At 39.5% G+C, this 17237-nt stretch overlaps 1 protein-coding gene across 2 annotated transcripts in view; it reads left to right on the forward strand.

The window, feature by feature from the left end:
• The window catches only part of SNX24 (sorting nexin 24), a 163192-nt gene extending 145955 nt beyond the window's left edge, over positions 1–17237 (forward strand). For both annotated transcript variants that reach the window (XM_059916951.1, XM_059916950.1), the window contains 4 exons: positions 8253–8347; positions 9742–9774; positions 10293–10357; positions 15747–17237. In XM_059916951.1, the coding sequence (XP_059772934.1) occupies positions 8253–8347; positions 9742–9774; positions 10293–10357; positions 15747–15814 (261 nt within the window). In that variant the 3' untranslated portion in view covers positions 15815–17237. The remainder of the gene's footprint in view (positions 1–8252; positions 8348–9741; positions 9775–10292; positions 10358–15746) is intronic.

The raw sequence follows: 17237 nt of genomic DNA on the forward strand, positions 1-17237 counted from the left end.
TTTAAATCTTTTTTTAATATATTTTCAGTCTTTTTTAATATTTGTTTTTCTGAATCACAATTAATTATCTTGTTTAACTCTCCACATTTCTGTAACCCACTTTGGAGACCATTGGCCTATGAAAATCTGTTGAATATGGACAAAAGTTTTCCTAACAAAGTTTCTCAACCATGTTTCATGATAGTTTAGGGTTTATAGTTTCTGTATCTTCATGATCTCATGCCTCCAATCTAGAAAATTAATATATCATTTCATAAAGCTGACTACATCTCAGTCAGGGCTGTACTTCCTCAGAGCAGAAGCAAAACCACTCTGGGGGGGGGGGGGAGGGGCATTCCCTGAACCTGGCCTAGCCTTTCTCACAGATAAAGACCTGCAGAAGATGAGCTCATGAACCTAAACTACAAAACAGAAGAAAATGAACAGCCATGAGTGAGAGACACAAAAACAGGATTAAATCCCAAGAAGTTCAAGTAAAAGGACAATTGAATGGAAACCGAATATTAAAATGTCTAAAATAATTGAAAGCATAAGAAAAGATCATGAACCTAAGAAAAGCAGAACAGGCAGATTTGAAAAGGAACCAAATATGAAGTGAAAATCTAATGGTTAAAATTAACTCAGTAGATTAAGAAGCTGTTTAGAGACAGCCAAAGAGAGGCTATAATGCACAGTCACTGGATCCGAGGAACACCACTGCTGTTCCAGTTGTAGTCAAAATACAAATCATCCTTCACGTGACGTGGAAGCCCTGCCCCACCTCTCCAGCTCAGGCTCTCCTACTTTATTGCTCAGCTTCATTGTTTCCTCAGGCACAGCCTCACTGGCCTTTCAGTTTTCCTAATGCCATGCTTCCACCTTCCACAAGTCTTTGAACACATTGTGTTTTGAACAGTGTGCTGTGCTTTGCATCTGAAATACCCCACTCCCTTTATCCTATTAGCTCATTCAACTCCCAGCCCAAGGGTCACTTTCCCAGGGAAGCTTTGTTAGTACTTCACAGGTTAATAGGGTGCTTTTTTTTCACTGTTGCTTAAAGAAGGGATTTACTTCCCTTTAAGGTACTTATTTCAGTTTGTAATCTCACATTCATCACTGTGATTATTTGAAAACCATCCATCTCCCCCACTAGATTGTAAGTCCTGGGAGGACAAGACCATGTTTGTTTGGTTACCCATTGTGCCAGTGGTTGTACTTAGTACCTGGTAAACAAATATCTTTTTTATGAATAGATATTCCAGAAACACAGAGGACATAAATTTTGGTATTAAAATAGTTCAAAAGATGGTTGGTTTTCCAGTTGCTATTGTTCCATGGTTAGTTTTATCTTTTTAGCCATATTATCAGAAATTAGATTTCTTCTGTCAAATCTTTCTGAAGCCAAATGACTTTGTTTCTTTGCACAAATTCTTTACCGTTTTAAATGGGCCCTTGTCAGCAGCCTTCAGCTTTTAGTGCAAGTCCTCAGATTTCTTGCAAGATAGTCTGTAAAGCCCTGTGAAACGATAGCAGATGTCTATTTGAGTCTATGAATAGTGCGGTTTTCACCAGACACCGAGGAGACGTGTCTTGGGAAGGGTGGCACACACAAAGAATGATGCGTGGCACACTGGGTTCTTCCAAAGCACATCTGATTTTTATTTTTTAGGTGGTCATGAGCCTTCGTTAGATCCATTTACCGGCTGACTTTTTTTAAAAGTGTTCCTTTGGTAACCTTACTGTGGTTCATTTTGTGAAATTGTGAGCAAGTGCTGGGGAGGGGTAAGTGGAGGACTGAGGGCGGCAAAGCCTCTGTGAGCTGGTAGGTTTTGTTCCCAGAGGACAGGGACACGGCAGCCCACTTACTGCCGTGAGGAGGTATTGATTTTTCTCCCTCCCTGTTCTTAGCTGCACCTCTGAAGCAGGTGTGGTGTGAAGCATCTTTCCTGGTGAAGAGAGGAAAAACTGTCATGAACTTTGTCACCTCAACCGTCAGGCATTTCAAACCAAACAAGGTGGAATAGGAAAAGAGCTTTCAGGACTCTTGGAAACCTCCCGACTTAGTTCAATACCCTAGCTTTTGAGACTGAGAGGTTCCTTGCAGTTGATAAAAAACCTTGATAGACAATGGGAAGAAATGTGGTGGGTTTTTTTTTTTTTAATGTTTTGAAAAGAGAATAAAAAGATCAAATCGGTGAAAACAGCGCAGCTTTGTGCAGTGATCGTGGAAGGTTAGCAAAGTGGTCTTGTCCAAGTTTTCAGCAAGATGTTCCATTCCTGTTATAATTGGCTGCTGGGTAGGTTTGGACCTAACTAGAATGCCAGCGTTCGATTTCACCGTGTCCTCGGTGGAGATATGTCACCGTTTATGCTCGCCTTAGTGACAATTTTCTAAAATGGAAACTCATGGGAAATCATTACAGTGTTTATATGTCTCCCTTGTCGGACGGCGTTATCCTGTGATATTTTACCAGTGTTTTCCACTGCATGATGGCATCTAGCGAAGGTTAAGGCAGAACAGGTCCCTCTGTAATTTTGTGACTACATTTTACTTACTGAAGAAGAAAAGATAACTGACAATTAAGTATTTGGGATGTCACAGAAAGAACATGTGCAACTAATCAATGGTATCCTTTGGGAACATGATTTTATAAAGCTGATAGTGTAGAAAAATCGGGATTTTGTGATTTGTGTTACATGATGATAATTGCACCTTTTCAATAAAAGAGACATTTCTCCTGGAGTAAACATTGAGCTGGAGGAGGGTGCTGCTACCAATGCTATTGTTTTTCTGCTCCCTTTAGGCAATTTTTTAGTAAATATTTTCATAGAGTTTTTTTTCCATTCTTTTTTTAGAGTGATATTTCTGGTCTATAATAAGGAAAGTTATTTATTCTTCTGTAACTGAGTAACATGGTTGTAAAGAATAATAATTATTTTTTTCTTCTTACAAGGTACACTCAATTGCCCATTTTAATATTTATCAGAGTTGGATATCGTCTTAGCAAAGTCTATTACATAATATATCACACACTTGTTACAGTTCTTTGATTTAGCCCCATTTCCTTTGTGCATCTTAATAACAACCTGATTTTTAGCCTGTGTACTTCCTAAGTGGTAAATTGGCCGGAAATTACTGTGGTTTTCTGTTAATTCTGTAGCATCTCCAGTCTGCATGTGTATGAAAGAGCAACTAAAAGATGTTCAGAACCCAGATATTTAGAAGCTCTTATGATTCCTACTCTTCCCATGCCTGTGCCACTTTTCCTAGCTTTATGGCACAGGCTTCAGCCAGAGATAGAGTCCTTCTCTGCTGGTTTGGACAGTAGTTTCTTCTTGTTCCAGCAGCTTTGGAAACTGCCACCTTCCTTAACAGAATGGTTAGTTAACTTAAAGACCACATTATCTCCTTGGTCCTCCACCACCTCATTCCATGCTTGGTACCCACTGTTGAGTGACCTCTTCATATGGACACTATTTTAATCTTTTAGTCATTTTCATTGCTTGCCTCTAGCTCTTCCTGAGTTTATTCTTATTTCCCTTTCCTTGGGGATTAAATAATATTGCATTTAGTGGAGTGAGAGGGTTGCTCAGCTCCTTTTACACCTTTGTGGAAGCAGGACTTTCTTGCTGACCTACCACTTGTGACCAACAGCACTTGTGACCTACTCTCCAACTTGCATCCGGAGATTAATTAATTCTGCCTCTTACAGTATTTGACTCAGTACTTTAACCTGTAAGATTTAATGGGATTATTTCCAACTTTTTCTCCAACTTGTTATGCTCATTTTGAATTCTGACGTTTTTCTGTGTAAATTAGCTACCCAGCCATGCATTCCAACTTGCATGCAGTGTCAGGACTCTACCATCAGAGTAATTAGTTAATCAGTTAGAAAGCACCAGGCCTGGGACCTATCACTGCCCAGTGGTTCAAAATGCCCATCTCATAACAGTTGTGGCTTACTAGTGCTTCATCAGCTGTACTCTGTAGAAATAGAGTTTAAATCTTACTTCCCCTCCTTTTTTGCTAACTTTGGGAACCTTCAACACCACAGCTTATTGAATTCTAGAGTTATATTTAGAAGACGTAGAAGCCATAAATATGAACTGCTTTCTAAATCCGGTACAGCAGTAGATTTTGGGCTTTCAGAAAAAAATCCTTCACCAGACACGGCCAGACAATATTTTCAGCCACAGCCTAAAGCTGAAAGCGCTCATGAATTCTAATAGCAAGGCAGCACACACTCCAGCGGGGTTCTAATTGACAAAGAGGTAGAAAACTGAAACAAGAAGGCTAGCGTGTCCTTTGGGGAGCTGGCATCCAGCACGGGCCCAGCAGTGCTTCAGGCTCCAGGCCAGGTGAAAAGTGTGCCCAGCGGCGTTGCTGCCACATCAGAGCTACAAGCAGGCATCTTTGGCTGGTCTGTCAGGGGCCTACTGGACCCCCTACCACTGGCAGCACAATTATATATATGTATGTATTTTTCAGCAAGCAAGATTCTCAGCTTTCATCATTTTCAAAGGGATCCATGAATCGTAGAGGACTAAGAAGCTCTGTTTGTTAGATAGACAATAATCCAAACCTCCAAAACCAATAAAATAGATGCTTGAGAATTGATACAACAAAAAAATTCAAAGGAAACAGAATTAACATTTATCGAATGCTAATTGCATGCCAGAGACTCTTGGAGACATCACCTAATCCTCACGATGACCTTTAAGGTAGACAGAGGAGATACTCAAACCCAGGTCTTGCTCTAAAGCTACATATTCCCGCTACACCACTTGCCTCTGTAAAGAATGAAAATGACCATTCAATTTACCATTGAAGATAAATCAAAAATAAAGATAAGCAAGCTAAAACAACAGGGAAATATTATTTGATATTTAAAATGTTTATATATATATATATATATATATTTTTTTTTTTTTTTTTTTTTTTTTTTAATCAAAAGCTTATCTAGTGAATAGGTCCGGTGATTTAGACCAGACTGGTGTCCCAAGCATGTGGGATGGCCCAGGGTGCAGCGTCAAGAAGGAGTGGTTCTTCTTGAGCAGAAGCTTTTCAAGAAACTGAAGAGGATTTAAATGAAACAGTTGTGAGGCCCCACTTCACTGATGGGTCACTCATGGAATGTGGTCATGTGTTTCTGAACCAAAAGATTTGGTTGACCTAATACATTTTCTCTGTTGCATCTCTGTACTAACTAATGACAGTCATTTCACTTATACATATGTATTAAATTAGGTAAATTCTACTCTATTGTACTCTGTCTCTGGGCTTAAGTATTAATTATTTTCTTACAAGCCTTCTTAGCACAGTTTAGGAGACATTCCCTCCGCAAAACCGAAAGCTTGACTAACACCCTCCCCGCGCCAGTGCTGCTTTCTTACAACTGTAAATCCTGAAATCCACATTGGTCATTGTTTTCTAGAAAATATTATTTGAGAATATTCAGTGAACATTTAACAAAAATGCTCACAAAATTTTGAAGTTTTCGATATTCTTTTTTTCTAGTATATCTGACCTAAAACAACATGATCATCTATTTGGAGTACTCTGGGGAGGCTGAGCCGGATTAATTCCCATCCCGGTGTTGCAGTGTAAACAGCTTTTTGCTTGTCTTTTGTCATTAATGATCACGCTGTAGATGTAGTCAGTGCATTGTAAGCCAATCTGTCAAGGCAAATAAACAATTCACCTTGTTAAAATTCCCTAAATCTTGCATTAATAAAACGAAAGTAACCCCCCCGAACACTCAAGAGATGTCTTCCTCCATACTGCAGTGATGGATGACATGTCTAAAGATCCTGGAAATTAAGTAGTTCAGGTCATTAAAAGTGTCCCACACTTGTTATTGATTTAATTTATTTTAAAAGATGGGGGTGGTCACAAAAAAAAAAAAAAAAAAAGATGGGGGTGGAGATAATAATGGTTACCCCCTCCCCTGTTTTTTTTTAATCTGAAAGCTACCACTTGTTCACGTAATTAAAACTATTGCCAGGGTGAACAGCTCTGTATTTGTTACAACATTAAGCTTTATTATTCAAATAGGTATTATCCTCTTAAATAGATATCTACAAGTACAAGCCAATAATCATTGCAACTTGTACTATGGCAAAAAAAATTCCTTGGAACTTCATATGTATCATGGTTCCTAGAACCTTTGATTTTGGGCACTGAAATAATGACCTTCTGGGCACTCCAAAAATATTCTCGGATAGATAAAAATTTAGAGGAAAGCCAAATGAATTGAGGGAAAGAAACAGAAATAGTAATGGAAGAATGCCCCTAGATAGGGGTTTTTTTTCCTCTCCATTTTATGAATTTTTCATTTTTCTACTTTATAATCAAGAAAAAAGTAAACATTTTAGAAAGATGAGGGATGGATGCGAAGGCATTTAGAGAGTGCAGATTCTGTGTCACTGTATTCTAAGGCAAGTTTAACTTATGTGTGTGTTTACTTGTCTATCACTAATTTTCTCCACCAGCCCACATTCTATTGACCTGTAGTATTCACTGCCATATCCCAGTGCCTAACATAATAGGTGCTCCGTAAATATTTGTTTAATGAATAAAGTATTACCCCCAAATATCTTTATTTTCCTCTTTTTTATTTCTTAAACTTCAGTGGGTACAATGACCATGTAAGGAATAGTAAGAGCCCCAGACAAGGCTGGATCTCCAGATTACCCCTCTCCAGGGCCTGAACAGCAGGACAGTTGAGCACTAGTGTAGTACAGAGGTCAGTGTGCTAGCACTGGTGATCTCTGTAGTAGCTTATTCCATTTATATGTCCTGAACTGGGTAACAGAATTCCAAAACATGGTGAGAAATGGGGCAGCTCCAGAAGTAAATTATGGCTAAAAACAATACATTATATAGAATTATGTGTATACAAGAAACACACAATTTGACCTTTTTCATGTGTTATGTATCTTTTGCATCACCTTGCATAGCTGTTCCTGATCAGCTGTGTGAATGACATTTCAGCATCAATTCTCATTGGGTTTTTTTTTGTTTTTCTTTGGTTTTTTTTAAACATTTTTATTGGAGTATAATTGCTTTACAATGGTGTGTTAGTTTCTGCTTTATAACAAAGTGAATCAGTTATACATATACCTATATCCCCATATCTCTTCCCTCTTGCGTCTCCCTCCCTCCCACCCTCCCTATCCCACCCTTCTAGCTGGTCACAAAGCACCTTGCTGATCTCCCTGTGCTATGTGGCTGCTTCCCAATAGCTATCTATTTTACATTTGGTAGTGTATATATGTCTATCAATTCTAATTGTTTTTTAAACAATATGTACTTACTGGGGGGGAAAAAAAGTCATGGTAAATTATAAAAATGACCATTAAGAATAGTTACATTAATTTTAGAGATTATTGCCCAATGTCTGATGCTTTTCCCATGGTCTTTGTAAAAAAAAGGGGGGGGGGGAGCAAATATGCAATCATTTCTCTGGCAGACTCTTTCAAATATAAATATATATGAAAATGCACTCTTATAGTTCTCTATTAGATTTCTCCTTGAAATTGCATAATTTGGATATCTGAGAACTGACATGGTTATGCCATTATGGCAGCTATTTAGCAGAGCTCCCTAAATGGCAGAACTCTATAGATTTTTTTTTTTCATCATATACACTGATTTACACTTAGTGGCAAAACTGTTACTGACCCTTTAAGTGGAGCTGTCCAAATAGCAATAAATGTCAGTTGATCCTATTGCTGAAACAGATGTTAGCTGAAGGATCTTGACTAAATCTTCCAGTTAAAAAAGCCATGTATAGTATTTCCTGAACAGTAGTGGTTTCTTGTAGGTAGACACACACACACACACACACACACACACACACACACAATTTCAGATCACTTTACACTAAATAAGGAAAACTTGATGTAACTATCTTAGCAGTATTATTGATGTTCCCAGGTTTTTAAAATACTAATTCTGGATTAGAACCTCCATGAAGGCAGGAACTGTGTCTACCTGGTGCCTGGCTGTCTTGCCCCCCGTCAGCATCTGAAGTATATATAGTAGATGCTCCGTAAATGCTGCTTGGGTGAAAGAATAGATAAAATGGAGCATTTGCTGACACTGAATAACGTGTGTGTTGGCCTAAATTCTTGGTGGGTGAGATGGGTAATTTTGCTTTTGGGTAATAATGCTGGTAAGAACTTTGATGGATGATTATGACTTTTCAAAATAGTTTATTTGATTGATTGCCTAGCAGACTTCACTTTCTAATTGTTTTCTGCTTTCACAGGCTGTCATTCTAGAAAATGAAGAACTTCCCAAACTGTTCCTTGATTTCCTAAATGTGCGACATTTGCCCTCTCTACCAAAGGCAGAGAGCTGTGGGTAAGAGTTGTTTACCTTTTGGACATGTATCTTAAGTTACTTTTCAATCACTTATTGGCCTAACAAATAACACGGGTGGTGCGGAGGGCCGACCTGGCCACACCCATTCCTTTGGCTTGGGACAGCACTCGCTCGCCCCCTGCTTGTAGGCAAAGGAATTGCTCCTGAGTCTTGTGGCCAAGCGACCAACACTCATTAATTCAGGTTTAAACTTGAAGAATTGACTTTTTAAATTATACTTTTATATGGAATGATGTTACATGATGGGAATTATAAATCTAGATAGCTTGTTTAGAGACTAATGTTTATTTGTGAATACTTGTGCAAAGTCTATATCCCCTTGGCACATTTATTCATATAATTTTAAAGCTGTAAATGATCTTAGAAGTGATTTTATCCAACTCGCTTCATTTTAGAGTTGAGCGAACTGAGACACAGGAATAAAGTGCCTTTCCTAAGATCTCTTGCCTTGTAGCTGGCAGAGCCCAGGCCTTTGGCGTAAGCTCTTTCCCCACTGTCCTGCTGCCTCTCCCTCAGGAACTTCTAAATGGGGGGCTGCAGATGCTAATCCCTCTCTACCAAGAAACCAGACATCTGATATCAGCAGCAACTGGGAAAAGTTCTTCTGAATAATTAACTCTGAAACAAGCCAGTCGCCCAGCTCTGGGCACCTGTGTTGATCTGGCCTCCGAAGGCAGTCGGCAACATCTCTTACATGTTAAATCTATTTACAAAGAACCACGTCACCACAAACTCTCTGCAGATCCAAGTTGGGGAGAGGGTTCTATCCATTTTCTTGCTGCCTCCAGACCTGCCTGAATGACCCACACACTAACTACAAGATGTTCAAGCCAACCACACCCAAAGTTGTGTTAAAACCCAGCCATCCGCTGGATGAGAGGCTAACACCTGTCACGGCTCCCTCGCCAGCAGTGTGTACTCGGGGCCACTTTTCAGTCACCCCAGAACAAGAATCGTACACCGCACGCGCCAAGTCATATGCCTAGTCAGTGCTTCCTGTTCCAACTTGGTGCATTCGCTGGGAGGTTGGGCTTCATATGTGGTTGTGTATTTTTTAAGAAGAGATAGTGGGAATGAAATGAGTGAAATCTTTTCTCCGTTATATAAGTCCAAAAGCAAAACCATAGGATTTCCGAGTGATCTCCAGGAAAATTGAAATTCAAGAATATTGCAGCCTTAGGGTTCCTTAGAATGAGGCATCAGACACGCTGTGACTCTGTGAAGATACTGTGACTCTGTGAAGATACCTAAGTCTCTTTTCAAAATGTCTCCCAATTCAGAGCTCTAAGAATACTGGCTGTTTCTTCCTTTGTTGACATAAATACTGACCCAACTTTTATGGTCTTCTTTCCTTTTTTAAAAAAAAAATTTAGATCTTTTGATGAGACAGAATCTGAAGAGTCAAGGTAAGAACAAACACCAGTCAGGAGTTATACAAGCCAAGAATAGGACTAAGGTTTTGTTAAACATTTAATTACCATCATCTAATTGTTTCAAGTCAAGATTTTCTTGAAAACCTTTGCTAGAAAATTGATTTTAAGATGATAAATATTTGATGGGAAGTCACAGAAGTAACCATTCTATTTAAGGCTAGAGGAATAAAGTCCTACATTATTTCATACAAGTAATAAGAATACATTTCATCAATAATCGTACTACAAGATTTAAAAAAAAATCACTTTGCAGCAGTGATTTATGGTATAAATTGTATATCTGCTTCGAATTCCACAAAGACATGTTTAGAAGATGAGCGCACTGCTGGTTTGTTCCTCCAGCTCTGCTTGCTATTATTCACCCCCACCGTTAGATACATAAACCTTGAGATGTCCCCGCACAGCAGTTTGATCCCCTCAAAGCTAGTTTGTAGTGTTTTCTGTTTACCGTCGTCCCCTGGTGCTGACATGCCTGTTCTTGACCTTTCCAGCAAACTGTCCCACCAGCCGGTGCTGCTGTTCCTCAGGGATCCATACGTCTTGCCTGCAGCCAGCGGTAATCAAACCTGTCATCTGCTAACAGCTCTTTACTGATCTGACCCTGCACCACATAAACCACGTTTTTAATACAGGTCTAACAGAGTGACATTGGTCCAGGGCTTAATAATCTGCCAATAAACCAGTGCTCTTGGTGTAAGAGACATTCAGAATTTTAATTGGGGCAGGCCTTTCAGGAGGAAATGTAATTTTTCTTTCTCTCTTGCCAGGCTGTTTTGAATTAGAGTCATAAGAGGGAAAGGTATTTATTGTCCTTAATTTTGGAGGTGGTGTTATTTTGGCCTCTGCTGGTTTTTATCTAGGGTTTGAATCCAAGGTTCTGCTCCTTTTTTAAAATGCTTCTTTCCAAAAGCTGTGTATATACATTGCATGCGTATCTCCATTTCCATTTAGATTACAGCATCTTTGACAGTCAGATACACATTTTTAAAAGTTGTATCTTTAAGTATAATGAATTAATTTAAGCGTAAATGTAATTCGGTATTTTAGCCCGAGTCCTTTCTTTGTGCCAAGAAATTTAAATTATTCAGAGTCCCTCTCAAAGTGTTCTGATACGCAGCTCTTCATGAGTACATTCTCAGACACTAGCTCATTTAATTTCCTTAACAACCTTATGAAATAGGCAGGGCAGGTATCATCATTCGCTCCTGAGCAAACTGGGGCTCAGGGAGGTCCCTGATTTGCCCAGTCTCACAGGTCTGGTGGGTGGATCCCTTTTTGCCTAATCTCTCCTTCTGTGCTCTTTGCATGTAGTGAATTTTCAGCCTTTGTTTCTGAGAGTAACTAAATAGCATAGCAGCTAAATAGCAATAGATAAATTATCTGTGGACACCATTCCTACATTCTGACAATAAAACCTTATCACCAGCAAGAGAGAGGGGACTGCTCTCTGTGGCAGGGATGCTTGTGTGCTCAGATCACCCACTTAGCTATCAGTTTAAAGAAGGCCGACTAGGACACAGCCCCGCTCTGTTGAGGGACCATTCTAGAAGAAAGCTGCCTTTGCTATACGACCACACACGAGTATGGTCTCGTAGTATTTTCTCTATAAAATCCCTTCAGTCAGGAATAATCCCCTTTCTTTAACATTTGCTTCCCATGTGTAACAAATATGCCTGGTGTGTTAGTTGATATTATGTTAACAAGATGTTACATTTAACAAATATTCATGATGTAACCTAGTCTAGATTAAGTGGGCAGTGGTTTTTTTTTTTCAACCAAATGAACTTCTTTTTTTTTTTAATACAGCAGGTTCTTATTAGTCATCAATTTTATACACATCAGTGTATACATGTCAATCCCAATCTCCCAATTCATCACACCACCACCTCCACCCACCGCCGCTTTCCCCCCTTGGTGTCCATACGTTTGTTCTCTACATCTGCGTCTCAATTTCTGCTCTGCAAACCGGTTCATCTGTACCATTTTTCTAGGTTCCACATATATGCGTTAATATATGATATTTGTTTTTCTCTTTCTGACTTACTTCACTCTGTATGGGGCAGTGTTTTATGAAGTATTCTTACTAGCTTTTAAAAATGGTTCCACAAGTACTTTCTCCAGGTATTGTTTCTACTCAGATATTTTAAGCATTTGACTGAAATTCCTATAAAAGTGTAGAGAGTAGAACGATCACTGTGGACTGGAGTAGCCAGGGTGCTTTCTGGAAGAGGGCAGATATTTTATGATCCTTAAATCTGATTCATCCAGCTTCTTAAGCAGCATGTGCTATGCACTTGGCTTGACCATGAAGAACGGGAAGAACTTTCTGGGAAAGAGCCTCAGGGGCGAATGTCTGGTGTTAGAAAGAATAAGAAGTATGGATCATTGGTAGAATATTGATGTAGCTGAACAACTTGTACAGAAAGGGGATTCCTCCTTGAGAGTAAAGGTCAATCATGAATTTGATGTAAAGGACGGGACGAGGTATGAGAGAGCCAGCCGCTACATCTCCTTTCGTGGAACTTTGGCTGAGCCCATCTCATAAATCAGATTCCTATTGACATAGAAGTATTATACTAGTGATACATTCTTGCAACTCTTTAGCATTTAATTTAAAGATAAATTTTACTTGCATCACATGTTCGTGTTATAAGGCCTCTTAACAAAATGTTGAGGTTTCTGTTCCAGGTACAGAATCTGGAAGTACCTTCACAGATACACTGACACCCATAAAAATCAGAGGAGTGTCTGTCTTTAAAATTCTGACAGTTAAACACTATCCTCTTACAAAATGCTAAAAATAAAACATTATTCTCTTAGCATATGCTTTTTGGCCTTCGTTTTGAGTTTTCTGGGGAATTCAAAATAACTTTGGCTCAGGTCCCCAGCGACCGCAAGGTGGCTAAACTCCGTGGACTTTTGTCATTCCTCCTCCTTGACCTCTCATTAACTTTAGCCACTGGTGACCACTTTCCCCTCCTTCAAACACCATCTCCCCTTGGCTTTCCCACCTTTCTGCTTTTCTTCCAGGCTCTGGCAACTCTCCTGAAGGCTGACCTAGACCCTCTGCTCTTCTCATTTTACTTTCTTTGGAACAGTCTCCTTGCTGTGGCCTTGATGGCCTTGAGTATACAGCTGAGTCACAACACTATTTTTCCATCCCAACCCTCTCTGTGAGCCGCAGACTCTCACCGTGGTTGACAAGGTCCCCCGTGGGCTGGCCCTGGCCCACGTGTCTGCCGGGACCCCCTCACACACTCTGGTGCAGTCACACTGCAGTTCTTTCTGGGCCTCAGATGCGCTGAACTCTTTCCCCGCAGGGCACTTGCTGTTTCCTCCTCCTCGAACCCTCTTGTCCTCACACATTGTTGGCCCTCTCCTCTTTCAGGTGCAGCTTCAGGGAGCCTTTGCTGGCTCTCCTTTCAAGTAGCCTCCAAGAGCCCCTCCACCCCCTTACTTTTTTTTTTAAGCTTCACAATAAATGTTTATAAAAATAAATGAAAACCAACAAAAATAACAACAAAACTTTTCCCAAATCACATTCCTTCTCATCACCTCTCAAAGGGAAGCAAAGGCAAGGGCAGTTTTCTGAGTAATTTAAGCAGTGATAGACATTATATCAAATGATACACGTAATGAAGCCAAAATCCAGTTTAGAGTGGAGTAAACTGTAACAGATGAGAAAAAAAAAAAAAAGACCTCTGATTATCTCATCAGTTACTAGTTGGTGGACCTCATTATAAAATATCTCTATTCCATTCACTTTTCTCAGAGCGCCCTATTTGCTTCCTTTAGAACAATGATCACAAATTGTGTTGCCTCCTCTCTCTCTCTCTTCCTGTCGCCTTCACCCTCTTAATCTCCAGCATCTAGCGTATGCTTAGCGCTTGTTGGACAGTGGGCACAGGGCCTGGGCATGCTCTGTTCCCTCTGTGGGACTGCTCTTCCTCCAGACACCCTCACAGCTGGCTGCTACAGCACTTCACTCAAATGGCATCTTTGCACAGTGGTCCTCCTTCACCTTCCCGTCCCCTGTCACTCTCTGGCCCCGTGCCCTGCTTTATTTTTTCTCCTTGCCTTTAAACCACTGCTTGACCTATTAGAGTGCTGTAGAATTACCCAAAGTATTGTGTTATTTTCCTTTTTGTCCTTTTTGCTGAACTTACTGATTTGAATCAAAATGTTTACACTAAATAAGCTTATGATATAATTTCACTAACCTTAAGCAGACTCTTATATTTTGAGTGGTAAAGGATAAATGCATATATGCTGATGCATGTAATATGTCTAATTTGAGCATTTTATTGAAAATTAATCAACAGCTTCATTTATGGCTATTGGTATCAATACACGTCTGCGTGTGAGAAACGTGTTTAGAATTAAAATTAACTTAGCTGAGTCATTGCTTTTGATCGGGATCTAAGTATGTAGGTATAAGTCCACTGCAAACTTTTAAAGATATGATTTATTAAAAATTACGTGACTTCATGTTGGGTAAAAGCAAACATTAAGAAATCAAGTGAGTGTCATCAACCAAAAGTAATTGAGTACTTGCGTATTGGAGATATTTTAAAAACACATTTTGTTTGTTTATTCACTTGTCTCCCTGACTAGCATATAAGTTCCATGGCAGACACTGTTACTTACTTACATTCCCAGTAATTAGGCAGTGCTTGGTATGTGATAATAGCTGGTACTTACCATGTGCCAAGTTCAGGTCCAAGCACTTTGTTTCATTCATCAATTTTTACAGCAGCCTGCTAAGTAGGTAGTGTTATGAAATCCCTCACTAGTACCATCGAATCCATCACCACTCTGAACTCGCTCCAGTCGCTCTCTGAATGGCAGCCACAGTCATCTTTTCAAAGCAATTCATTGCTGTCTCACTCTGCTTGAAATCCCTCAGTAGCTTCTCATTGCTTTCCAGATAAAGCCAGAATTCCTGTCCATTCTTACCAGGCTTGAATTGCCCCCCTGCCCTTACGGCCACTCCTCTTGCTACACTTAGCCTCAGGCTCCCGCCTGCCACAGACTTTCCACCTGGTCAGCTCCCTCTCCTGAGCCCTCTCCTCCAAGAGCCTGATGAGGTCCAATCCCCTTGTAAGTGGTTTTATGTAGTAGGTACTCTGTAGAGGTTGAATCAATCAGTGAACATATTATTTGGAAGCTCAAAGTATTGGGCCACTTAATTTCCTTATATAATAACTATACTTATTTAAATCCTAGATATAATTATGTGCAGACTGAAGTTTATAAATGAAAATTCTGAACCATGTGGTAGATTGGTTCTCCTGTTCAAGTTATCTGTTCCTATTTTACCTGCTGTGATAACTAAACTGAGATACAACGTAACATACACCTCTGAATTTCCTTTGCATTTCCTATAAAAATGTAGCTGATCTTTTCAAGTTTGGCAGGTGTGGCTTTTGTCAGGAATCGGCCCTTTTACGTTAGGAAGGCAGGCCCCTGTCCTCCTGCTCTCTAGAAGCTAGTATAATAGAACAAGCATACACAAGACAACTTGGACTAAACGCCACTGTAAACCACAACGGAAAAACTGCAGCAACGTATGTATTCCCAGTAGAAATCTTGGAATTCCTTCAAGTATATTGAGATTTTGTTAGAAATTGAATTGCCAGTGTAATCCATCTTCCTTGGGAGAAAACATTCAGATAAAGAGCTGGGGCCTAGCAGCAGTAACCATTAGAACATCCCTTAAATCAATAAGCTACAAATCTGGCCGTGCATTCCTGCAGCGCCTCGTGGTACACTCAAGTGGCTCGAGGCCGAAGCAGCATGACTGATGGCACATCCGAAACAAGGGCAAACTGTATGGTGATGCAGATCCCTGAGTTATGCCTAGGCCTTACCTTGTTACATTCTACGAGATGCACGTATGTTTTATTGATGTACATAAGAAAAGCAGTTTTACTTTTGTTTTTCAGATTTTCCAAATGTGGTTATTGAAGGAGTTCTCCATGGGATATTTTACCCTCATCTACAGCCCAGGTAGAAATCCTCCATGGCTAGAAGAAGCTGAAGCAAGTTTCGAAGTCGTAGTCAAGGAAATCGATACCTACCAAATTAACCTAAACTCTATGACATAATGGCTCTCGCTAGTGGTAAAATTCACAGCCGCAGCTTAATTCAGAGCAGGGACATTTCCATTAGAATGGTGCTTTCAAAAATAGAAACTGAACCAGGGCGGTGCTGAGGTTAAGGCCAAGTGTTTAAGAAGTAGAATGTAGCTGCCAATTTAGAAACCCAGGAAAAGAAAGCTAAAGAAGATCTTTGGGAGCTCCGAGTGTAGCAAAACAGTTACTCTCTGCTTCAGTCACACCATTTGCTAATTGAAAATCTTATCCCGAATCATAGTGAGACTGATCAACTTTGGTAGCTTTTTTGTTCAGATTTTATGACACACTAATCTTTTCATCATGAGATTTTTCTCAGCCAGTGATGGATAACATTCTGAAGTGCTGGCACCAGGAGAGCATCACAGAAACACACTGTGCTAAATGTGAGGAAGGCACTAAACTGGAAATGAAATTATACTGACAAAATTAGGGCACTTTTAAAATCATGGTATTTTAATTTACATTACAGTGGAGCTGCGTCATATCCAGGGGTTAGCTTCTAATGTCGGCACATAAGATAAAATGGGGTCTCCAGATTATCCTTGAAAGCCCTTTAGAATGGTGCCATATTGGAAATCTCCATCCACGACAGCCAGTTTTTCCTCCGGTGTTGGAAGAGGTAACTGTTTCTTCCGTTGAAGTTGTTGGTGTTTAGGGGCTATTTTGTAGAAAAAAACGCATAACTTTGAACACTAGAATGATACTTAGCCTTGCAAGATAACTGAGGGAACACCAGATTGACAACACTCATCTTGGTTTACTCGAGGGCATCCATTCATTGAATAGGTGGTATAAATTGCCAGATTGATTGTTATTTTCCTTATTCCTTATCATTTCCTTTTCACTGATCTCATGTACTGAATTAAATTAAATGTGTTTATGATGTAACTCCACTGTATATCTTACAGACATTCAGATTTTGAGTAGTAAAGGATAAAAGCATATATGCAGCCTGTATATATGTGCCATATTTGGACATTTCCTTGAAAACCAGTTAATAGCTAGCCTATTTATGGTTATTAGTTAATAAGCTTCTGTGTGGGAGAAAAATATTTAGATATAAAACTAATAATTAAATCATGGTTGTTGATTAGGATCTAAATATACAGGTTTAAAGCTTGCTGCAGACTCTTAGAGATTTATTTATGATAGATGTGTTACTACATGCTGGAAATAAGCAAGAACTAAATAATCAAGTGTCATCAACCAAAAATGACTGAATAGTCAAGTGTTGGAGATTTTTTTTAAATGTTTTTGTTATTAGCTATTTTGAGTTAAATAAAAACGAAGAACAAGAAA

The sequence above is a fragment of the Balaenoptera ricei genome, chromosome 3 (assembly GCF_028023285.1).
Source record: "Balaenoptera ricei isolate mBalRic1 chromosome 3, mBalRic1.hap2, whole genome shotgun sequence".
In the NCBI taxonomy this organism is placed as follows: Eukaryota; Metazoa; Chordata; class Mammalia; order Artiodactyla; family Balaenopteridae; genus Balaenoptera; species Balaenoptera ricei.